General features: G+C 41.1%; 1 protein-coding gene across 1 annotated transcript in view; it reads left to right on the top strand.

Moving 5' to 3' along the window:
• Window positions 1-12,516, top strand: part of LOC144966987 (serine/threonine-protein kinase Chk2-like) — a 43,413-nt gene that overhangs the window by 15,311 nt on the left and 15,586 nt on the right. The window contains exon 12 of the mRNA XM_078903693.1: window positions 565-680. Within this exon, the coding sequence (XP_078759819.1) occupies window positions 565-680 (116 nt within the window). The remainder of the gene's footprint in view (window positions 1-564; window positions 681-12,516) is intronic.

The following is a 12,516-nucleotide window of genomic DNA, read 5'->3' as shown; positions in this document are numbered from 1 at the left end:
CCACCACATCATTATTCCTACCACAGCCACTACTACTACAACAACCACCACATCATCTCTACCACTACTATTACAACCACCACATCATCATCATCCCTACTACCACTACTACTACAACAACCACCACATCATCATCCCTGCCACCACTACTACTACTACAACAACCAGCGCCACATCATCATCCCTACCACAAATACTACAACAACCACCACATCATCATCCCTACCACCCCTACTACTACAACTACCACCACATCCCTACCACAAATACTACAACCACCACCACATCATCATCCCTACCACAAATACTACAACAACCACCACATCATTATCCCTACCACCCCTACTACTACAACTACCACCACATCCCTACCACCAATACTACAACCACCACCATATCATACCTACCACCACCACCACTATATCATCACCAGTGCTATCACTATTACAACCACCACTACCACAAGATCATCATTATAACTATCACTATCACCATTACCGCAACATTCAAATTCCTCCAAGTGGTGACTGAAATTTTTTTTGTATTTTTATTTTCATGATCAAGGTTATCGGGATACCCGCCATTTTCGGATGAACGCACGGACATGGACTTGCCGAAGCAAATAATGGGAGGACATTACTCATTCCCAAATAAATATTGGAAAGACGTCTCAGAAACAGGTAATGAAGGCAATGATAAAACTGGTGTAACAGGTAATGAAGGCAATGATAAAACTGCTGTAACAGTTATAATGATAAAACAGTGGAACTTCATTATAACAGATAACAGGCACCTGGTTATGACAGGGTTTTTTAACCTACACAGTATTGAACTGGCTATAGCCGGCCATATTGATTCCGTATTTGGAAATAGTATTGAAATCCTCCCTGGGCTGTAGGAACTCTTTTATATTGAAGGTGTAAAATACATCAGACTATAGTCCCGTGATTGCAGTACAAAGTAATGATAATTTTATTTACTTTTGTTTACCTCATGTATTGTTTTTGCCTGTCACTATTGATTTTCAGATGTAAAATTGTGCTTTAATGATGATGATGTTATGGTAGTGTTTGTTGCAGTGGTGGTAGTGATGATGATGTGGTGTTGGTGGTTGCAGTAATGGTAGAGTAGTAGTAGTGGTGATGATTGCATGGTGGTGGTGGTGGTGGTGATTGTGGTAGTAGTGATGATGATGTAGTGTGAGGTGATAATTGTGGTAATAGCAGTAGTGACGATGATGATTTTATGGTGGTAGTGGTGATTCGTGGTAGTGGTAGTAGTGATCGTGTTGTTTTGGTGATTGTAGTAGCAATGATAATATGGTGTTGGTGGTGGAGTACTAGTAGTAGTAGTGATGATGATTGGTGTTGTACGTGTTGTAGCAATCAGGGATGCAATGTGGACACTTGCTACACCAACTACAACTATTCCATGGTCAGGGTGGTAAAAGGATGCCCCCTCGTACAAGATATGTCAGTGCACGATACTAGCCAGGATTTCCCAACCAGTAGAAGAACATCTGTCACCTGACCAAACTGGTTTCTGCCCTGGACGATCATTCTGTGACCAACTCCTGAACTTGACACAATACATCGAAGATGGTTATGACAACAAACAAATTACAGGGGCTGTGTTCGTAGACCTGACAGCTGCCTATGTAAATCAGTAAAACAGTAAATCACAATAAACTGCTCCTAAAGGTTGCAAGGTTAACTCGTAACACAAAATTAGTTGCAATAATAAAATCCCTTTTGTCAAACCATTCTTTTTTTTGTGGAAATGGATGGAAAGACAAGCAGATGGAGATCACAAAAGAACAGACTCCCTCAAGGATCGGTACTTGCACCTATCCTTTCCAACAATTATGCCAACGACCAACCTGAATTCAAGAACATCTGGAGGTTTCAATATGCTGATGATCTGTCTTGTATCCTGGGTCTCTGATTTCAAGGCCATTGAGGAGAGACTAACAGACGCCCTGAAGACACTCTCTGAGTATTATTTAAAGACCTCACTAAATGCCAACCCAGGATAAACTCAAGTGTGTGCCTTCCATTAAAAAAAAAACTGCCAAGTCAACAGGAAATTGAACATCTGGAATGGGAACACAAGACATTCACTGTGTACCTCAGTGTCACATTACACATTCACTGTGTACCTCAGTGTCACATTACACATTCACTGTGTACCTCAGTGTCACATTACACATTCACTGTGTACCTCAGTGTCACATTACACATTCACTGTGTACCTCAGTGTCACATTACACATTCACTGTGTACCTCAGTGTCACATTACACATTCACTGTGTACCTCAGTGTCACATTACACATTCACTGTGTACCTCAGTGTCACATTACACATTCACTGTGTACCTCAGTGTCACATTACACATTCACTGTGTACCTCAGTGTCACATTACACATTCACTGTGTACCTCAGTGTCACATTACACATTCACTGTGTACTCAGTGTCCATTACAACATTCACTGTGTACCTCAGTGTCACATTACACATTCACTGTGTACTCAGTGTACTTACACATTTGTGTACTAGTGTCACATTACACATTCACTGTGTACCTCAGTGTCACATTACACATTCACTGTGTACCTCAGTGTCACATTACACATTCACTGTGTACCTCAGTGTCACATTACACATTCACTGTGTACCTCAGTGTCACATTACACATTCACTGTGTACCTCAGTGTCACATTACACATTCACTGTGTACCTCAGTGTCACATTACACATTCACTGTGTACCTCAGTGTCACATTACACATTCACTGTGTACCTCAGTGTCACATTACACATTCACTGTGTACCTCAGTGTCACATTACACATTCACTGTGTACCTCAGTGTCACATTACACATTCACTGTGTACCTCAGTGTCACATTACACATTCACTGTGTACCTCAGTGTCACATTACACATTCACTGTGTACCTCAGTGTCACATTACACATTCACTGTGTACCGTGTCAATTACATCACTGGTCTCAGTGTCACATTACACATTCACTGTGTACCTCAGTGTCACATTACACATTCACTGTGTACCTCAGTGTCACATTACACATTCACTGTGTACCTCAGTGTCACATTACACATTCACTGTGTACCTCAGTGTCACATTACACATTCACTGTGTACCTCAGTGTCACATTACACATTCACTGTGTACCTCAGTGTCACATTACACATTCACTGTGTACCTCAGTGTCACATTACACATTCACTGTGTACCTCAGTGTCACATTACACATTCACTGTGTACCTCGTGTCACATTACACATTCACTGTGTACCTCAGTGTCACATTACACATTCACTGTGTACCTCAGTGTTCACATTCTCATTCACTGTGTACTCAGTGTCACATTACACATTCACTGTGTACCTCAGTGTCACAATTTACACATTCCACTGTGTACCTCAGTGTCACATTACACATTCACTGTGTACCTCATGCACATTCACATTCACTGTGTCCCATGTCATACACATTCACTGTGTACCTCAGTGTCACATTACACATTCACTGTGTACCTCAGTGTCACATTACACATTCACTGTGTACCTCAGTGTCACATTACACATTCACTGTGTACCTCAGTGTCACATTACCATTCACTGTGTACCTCAGTGTCACATTACACATTCACTGTGTACCTCAGTGTCACATTACACATTCACTGTGTACCTCAGTGTCACATTACACATTCACTGTGTACCTCAGTGTCACATTACACATTCACTGTGTACCTCAGTGTCACATTACACATTCACTGTGTACCTCAGTGTCACATTACACATTCACTGTGTACCTCAGTGTCACATTACACATTCACTGTGTACCTCAGTGTCACATTACACATTCACTGTGTACCTCAGTGTCACATTACACATTCACTGTGTACCTCAGTGTCACATTACACATTCACTGTGTACCTCAGTGTCACATTACACATTCACTGTGTACCTCAGTGTCACATTACACATTCACTGTGTACCTCAGTGTCACATTACACATTCACTGTGTACCTCAGTGTCACATTACACATTCACTGTGTACCTCAGTGTCACATTACACATTCACTGTGTACCTCAGTGTCACATTACACATTCACTGTGTACCTCAGTGTCACATTACACATTCACTGTGTACCTCAGTGTCTACATTTACTACATTCACTGTGTACCTCAGTGTCACATTACACATTCACTGTGTACCTCAGTGTCACATTACACATTCACTGTGTACCTCAGTGTCACATTACACATTCACTGTGTACCTCAGTGTCACATTACACATTCACTGTGTACCTCAGTGTCACATTACACATTCACTGTGTACCTCAGTGTCACATTACACATTCACTGTGTACCTCAGTGTCACATTACACATTCACTGTGTACCTCAGTGTCACATTACACATTCACTGTGTACCTCAGTGTCACATTACACATTCACTGTGTACCTCAGTGTCACATTACACATTCACTGTGTACCTCAGTGTCACATTACACATTCACTGTGTACCTCAGTGTCACATTACACATTCACTGTGTACCTCAGTGTCACATTACACATTCACTGTGTACCTCAGTGTCACATTACACATTCACTGTGTACCTCAGTGTCACATTACACATTCACTGTGTACCTCAGTGTCACATTACACATTCACTGTGTACCTCAGTGTCACATTACACATTCACTGTGTACCTCAGTGTCACATTACACATTCACTGTGTACCTCAGTGTCACATTACACATTCACTGTGTACCTCAGTGTCACATTACACATTCACTGTGTACCTCAGTGTCACATTACACATTCACTGTGTACCTCAGTGTCACATTACACATTCACTGTGTACCTCAGTGTCACATTACACATTCACTGTGTACCTCAGTGTCACATTACACATTCACTGTGTACCTCAGTGTCACATTACACATTCACTGTGTACCTCAGTGTCACATTACACATTCACTGTGTACCTCAGTGTCACATTACACATTCACTGTGTACCTCAGTGTCACATTACACATTCACTGTGTACCTCAGTGTCACATTACACATTCACTGTGTACCTCAGTGTCACATTACACATTCACTGTGTACCTCAGTGTCACATTACACATTCACTGTGTACCTCAGTGTCACATTACACATTCACTGTGTACCTCAGTGTCACATTACACATTCACTGTGTACCTCAGTGTCACATTACACATTCACTGTGTACCTCAGTGTCACATTACACATTCACTGTGTACCTCAGTGTCACATTACACATTCACTGTGTACCTCAGTGTCACATTACACATTCACTGTGTACCTCAGTGTCACATTACACATTCACTGTGTACCTCAGTGTCACATTACACATTCACTGTGTACCTCAGTGTCACATTACACATTCACTGTGTACCTCAGTGTCACATTACACATTCACTGTGTACCTCAGTGTCACATTACACATTCACTGTGTACCTCAGTGTCACATTACACATTCACTGTGTACCTCAGTGTTCACATTCGTACCACATTACATCACTGTGTACCTCAGTGTCACATTACACATTCACTGTGATCACTGGTATAGGTCACATACATTCTGGTACTCAGGTCACTTAACATTACGTACTCATGTCCATTCACATTCATGTGTACCTCAGTGTCACATTACACATTCACTGTGTACCTCAGTGTCACATTACACATTCACTGTGTACCTCAGTGTCATTACACATTCACTGTGTACCTCAGTGTCACATTACACATTCACTGTGTACCTCAGTTCACTTACACATTCACTGTGTACCTCAGTGTCACATTACATCACTGTTACTCGTGTCACATTACACATTCACTGTGTACCTCAGTGTCACATTACCATCACTGTGTACCTCAGTGTCACATTACACATTCACTGTGTACCTCAGTGTCACATTACACATTCACTGTTACCTCAGTGTCACATTCACTTCACTGTGTACCTCAGTTCACATTACACATACTGTTACCTCAGTGTTACATTACACATTCACTGTGTACTCAGTGTCACATTACACATTCACTGTGTACCTCAGTGTCATTACACATTCACTGTGTACCTCAGTGTCACATTCACATTCCTGTGTTACATTCACATTCACTGTGTCCTCATTCACTTACCATTCACGTGTACCTCAGTTACATTACACTTCACTGTGTACCCAGTGTCACATTAACATTCACTGTGTCCCATTACTTCACTTCACGTCCAGTTCACTACCATTCACTTACCTCATTCACTTCTTCTGTACCTCAGTTACATTACAATTCATGTGTACCTCAGTGTCACATTACACATTCACTGTGTACCTCAGTGTCACTTACACATTACTGTGTACCTCAGTGTCACATTACACATTCACTGTGTACCTCAGTGTCACATTACACATTCACGTGTACCTCAGTGTCATTACACATTCACTGTGTACCTCTGTCACATTACACATTACTGTGTACCTCTGTCACATTACCATTCACTGTGTACCTCGTGTCACATTACACATTACGTGTACCTCAGTGTCCATTACACATTCACTGTGTACCTCAGTGTCACATTACACATTCACTGTTACCTCAGTGTCACATTACACATTCACTGGTCCTCAGTGTCACATTACCACACTGTGTACTCAGTGTCACATTACACATTACTGTGTACTTCCAGTTACTACTTACCATTCATTACCAGTTCACTGTACTCAGTTCCATTCACATTACTTACCTCTACCATTTCACTTAACTTCACATTACACATTCACTTGACTCATTCACTTACACATTCACTGTGACCTCACTGTGTACATTCACATTACTATCATTTACCTCAGTGTCACATTACATTCACTGTACTCAGTGTCCATTACACTTGTACCGTGTATTACACTTCACTGTTACCTCATTCATTACACATTCACTGTACCTATTCAATTACATTACTGTGTACCTCAGTCCATTCACATTCACTGTTACCTGTTAACATTCACTTGTACCTCAGTGTCATTACACATTCATGTGTCCCGTGTACTTACACATTCACTGTTACCTCAGTTCACATTACCACATGCTCGGTCACATTCACATCATACTGTTACCTCAGTGTCACATTCACATTCACTGTGTACTCAGTGTCACATTACCATTCACTGTGTCTGTGTCACATTACACATTCACTGTGTACCTCAGTGTCACATTACACATTCACTGTACCTCAGTGTCACATTACAATTCACTTACATTCCTCATTGTCACATTCACTTCACTGTGTACCTCATGCACATTACAATTCACTGTGTACCTCTGCATTCCATTACTGTACCTCAGTGTCACATTACAATTCACTGTACTAGTGTCACTTACCATTCACTGGTACCTCATTCATATTCACTGTGTCTCAGTTCACATTACACATTCACTGTGTCCTCAGTGTCACATTACACATTCACTGTGTACCTCAGTGTCACATTACCATTCACTGTGTACCTCAGTTCACATTACATTCACTGTGTCCTCAGTGTACATTACACATTACTGTGCCTCGTTCCATCATGCCATTACATTCACTGTTACTACCTCAGTGTCACATTCACATTCACTTCTGTGTACACATTCACTTACCTTCATGTTACCTCTGTTCACTTACACATTCACTGTGTACCTCTCATTCACATTCACTTGTACCTTGTCCATTACCATTATGTGTACCATGTCATTACACATTCACGTTACTCTCATTCATACCATTCACGTTACTCAGTGTCACATTACATTCCTGTGTACCTCATGTCACATTACACATTCTGTTCCGTTACATTACAATACACATTCACATTACACATTCACTGTACTAATTCACTTACCTCATGTACCATTACAATTCATTTACTCATCATTACCATTCACTTACATTCACTGTTACCTACTCATTCACTTACCTTCCTGTTACCTCATTCACTTACATTCACTGTTACTCAGTGTCACTTACACTTACATGTGACCTGTGTCACATTACACATTCACTGTGTACCTCAGTGTCACATTACACATTCACTTGACCTCAGTGTCACATTAACATTCACTGTGTCCTCAGTGTCCTTACACATTCCTACCTCTGTTACATTACATTCACTGTGTACCTGTCACATTACAATTCACTGTGTACCTCAGTGTCACATTACACATTACGTTACATTCACATTAACTCTCAGTGTCACCATTCATCTGATTACCATTCACTGTGACCTCATGTCACATTACACATTCCTGTGTACTCAGTTCACATTCACATTCACTGTTACCTCAGTGTCACATTACACATTCACTGTGTACCTCAGTGTCACATTACATCACTGTATCAGTGTCACATTAAATTCACTGGTACCCATGTACTTACACATTCACTTACCTTCAGTGTCCATTACACTTCACTGTGTACCTCAGTGTCACATTAACATTCACTGTGTACCTCAGTGTCACATTACACATTCATGTCTCAGTGTCACATTACACATTCACTTGTACCTCATACTTCACATTCCTTGTACCTCATTCACATTCACATTCATGTGACCTCAGTCCATTCAATTCACTGTGTACCTCAGTGTACATTACACATTCACTGTTACCTCAGTGGTCACATTCACATTCACTGTTACTCAGTGTCACATTACACATTCACTGTGTACCTAGTGTCCATTACACATTACTGTGTACCCTGTCACATTACACATTACTGTTCCAGTGCCATTACACTTCATGTATCACAGTGTCACATTACTCATGTTACTCATTCAATTACCTGTCACTGTACTCAGTGTATACACATTCACTTACCATGTCATACACATTCACTGTGTACTCAGTGTCACATTACACTGTGTACCTCAGTGTCACTACACATTCACTGTGTACCTCAGTGTCACATTACACATTCACTGTGTACCTCAGTGTCCATTAACATTCACTGTGTACCTCAGTTCACATTAACATTCAGTGTACCTCAGTGATACATTACCCTCTGTCTTACCATCATGTCATACATTCCATGCTCCCGTGTCCATTCACATTAACATTACGTGTCACATTATACATTACTCAGTGTACCTCATGTACTTACTATGTACACATTCACTGTTACCCATTCCTGTACCTCATGTCACATTACATTCCTTCTGTGTCACATTACACATTCACTGTGTACTCAGTGTCACATTACACATTCACTGTGTACCTCATGTCCATTACACATTCACTGTTACCTCATGTCATTAACATTCACTTGTACCTCAGTGTCCATTACACATTCCGTACCTCAGTCACTTACATTCACTGTGTACCTCAGTGTCACTTACATTCACTGTTACCTCAGTGTCACATTACAATTCACTGTGTACCTCAGTGTCACATTACACATTCACTGTACCTCAGTGTCATTACCATTCACTGTGTACTCAGTGTCACATTACAATTCACTGTGTACCTCAGTGTCACATTACACATTCACTGTGTACCTCAATGTCACTTACATTCACTGTACTGTTCATTCACTTCACATTCCTTACCTGTCACAATTCACTGTGTACCTCAGTGTCACATTTCACATTACTTGCCTCGTGTACCATTCACTGTGTACCTCAGTGTCACTTACAATTCACTGTGTACCTCATGTCCATTCATTCACTTGTACCTTGTCACATTCTTCCTGTGTCCTTACAATTCACTGTGTACCTCAGTTCACATTACACATTCACTTACTCAGTGTACTCAGTGTCCATTACACATTCACTGATGTCAGTGTCACATTACACATTCACTGTGTACCTGTGTCACATTACACATTCACTGTGTACCTCAGTGTCACATTACACATTCACTGTGTACCTCAGTGTCACATTAACATTCACTGTGTACCTCAGTGTCACATTACACATTCACTGTGTACCTCAGTGTCACATTACACATTCACTGTGTACCTCAGTGTCACATTACACATTCACTGTGTACCTCAGTGTCACATTACACATTCACTGTGTACCTCAGTGTCACATTCACATTCACTGTGTACCTCAGTGTCACATTACACATTCACTGTGTACCTCAGTGTCACATTACACATTCACTGTGTACCTCAGTGTCACATTACACATTCACTGTGTACCTCAGTGTCACATTACACATTCACTGTGTACCTCAGTGTCACATTACACATTCACTGTGTACCTCAGTGTCACATTACACATTCACTGTGTACCTCAGTGTCACATTACACATTCACTGTGTACCTCAGTGTCACATTACACATTCACTGTGTACCTCAGTGTCACATTACACATTCACTGTGTACCTCAGTGTCACATTACACATTCACTGTGTACCTCAGTGTCACATTACACATTCACTGTGTACCTCGTGTCACATTACACATTCACTGTGTACCTCAGTGTCACATTACACATTCACTGTGTACCTCAGTGTCACATTACACATTCACTGTGTACCTCAGTGTCACATTACACATTCACTGTGTACCTCAGTGTCACATTACACATTCATGTGTACCTCGTGTCACATTACACATTCGGTACCAGTGTCACATTCACATTCACGGTATCAGGTCACATAATTATGTGTACTCATGTCAATTACACATTCACTGGTACCTCGTGTCACATCACATCACTGTGTACCTCAGTGTCACATTACACATTCACTGTGTACCTCGTGCAATTCACATTCCTTGTACCTCATTACATTCACGTGTACTCTGCACTTACCATTCCTGTGTACCTCAGTACATACATTACTGTGTACCTCAGTGTCACATTACAATCCTGTGTCTCATGTCACATTACAATTCACTGTGTACTCGTGTCACATTAACATTCATGTGTACCAGTGTCACATACACATCACTGTGTACCTCAGTGTCACATTACACATTCACTGTGTACCTCAGTGTCACTTACACATTCACTGTGTACTCAGTGTCACTTAACATTCATGTGTCTCAGTGTACATACATTCATGTGTACCTCGTGTACATTAACATTCATGTGTACTCTGTCACATTAACATCACTGTGTACCTCGTGTCAATTACACATTCTGTGTACCTCAGGTCATACACATTCACTGTGTACCTCAGTGTCACATACACATTCAGTGTACCGTTCATTACAATCACTGGTACTCAGTGTACATACATTATGTGTCTCGTGCATTACACATATGTACTCAGTGTCATTCACATTACGTGTCCTCGTGTCACTACCATACTGTGTACGTGTCACATACTCACTAGGACATCACACTTGCTGTGTCCTCGCAATTAACATGTGTACTCGGAATTACCTTCTTGTCTCAGTGTCATTCAATTCTGTGTACTCATGTCACATTACCATTACGTTACCTCAGGTCCTTACCTTACTGTGTACCGTGTAATTACACATCACTGGTCCTCAGTCATTCACTCTGTGTCCATGTCAATAACATTCACTTGTATCGTGTCACATAATAGTGTACTCAGTGTACATTCAATTCCTGTGTCCTCAGTGTACATTACCATCATGTGTCTCGTGTACATTAATTTGGTCTCGTGCATTAATACTGGTACCTCGTGTCATACATTCATGGTACTCGTGTAATTAAATTCATGTTCCCGTCCATTCATTCATGTGACCGTGTCCTCACATTCGTGACTCAGTGTCATTACCATTCACGTGTCCTCGTGTAATTACACATTCACTTGTTACTCGTGCATCCATTCATGTGTACTCGGTCATTCCATTCACTGTGTCTCGTGTCACATCACATTCATTGTACCTCAGTACATAACATTCTGTGTCCAGGTCACTTACCTTCTGGTACTCAGTGTACATACCATTGGTCTAGTGCACTACATTCCTGTGTACAGGCATACATCCGTCTCGTGTCCATACACTCATGTGACTCGTGTATTACACATTCATGTTCTAGTACATTCTTCAGTGACTCAGTGTCACATCATTCATGTGTCTCGGTCCATTAAATTCAGGTACCTCGTGTCACATTCACATCATGTCTCGTTCATTACACTTGTTCCTGTGTCATTCCATTCCTGTGTCCCGTGTCATTAATCTGTCCAGTCATTCATTCACTGTGTACTAGTGTAATTCACATTCCTGTGTACCCGGTAATTACAATTATTGTCTCGTGCATTACATTCCGTGTACAGTGTCAATTCAATCACTGGACCCTGTCCATTACACTTCCTGTGTCCTCGTGTCATTACCATTCATGTGTACCTCGTGTCACATTCAATTCCTGGCTCTGTATACTCGTGACTCGTGTATTAACATTCAGTGATCAGTGTCACTTCAATTCACTGTGTCCTCGTGTCCTACCTCACTGTGTACTCAGTGCATTATTCGTGTACTCGTGTCATACAATACTGTGTCTCGTGTAATA

The sequence above is a fragment of the Berghia stephanieae genome, chromosome 3 (assembly GCF_034508935.2).
Source record: "Berghia stephanieae isolate SIO BIC M18660-M18661 chromosome 3, UCSD_Bste_1.3, whole genome shotgun sequence".
NCBI lineage: Eukaryota > Metazoa > Mollusca > Gastropoda > Nudibranchia > Aeolidiidae > Berghia > Berghia stephanieae.
Note: the sequence above shows the minus strand (reverse complement) of the source record. Positions and strands in the feature narration are given on the sequence as shown.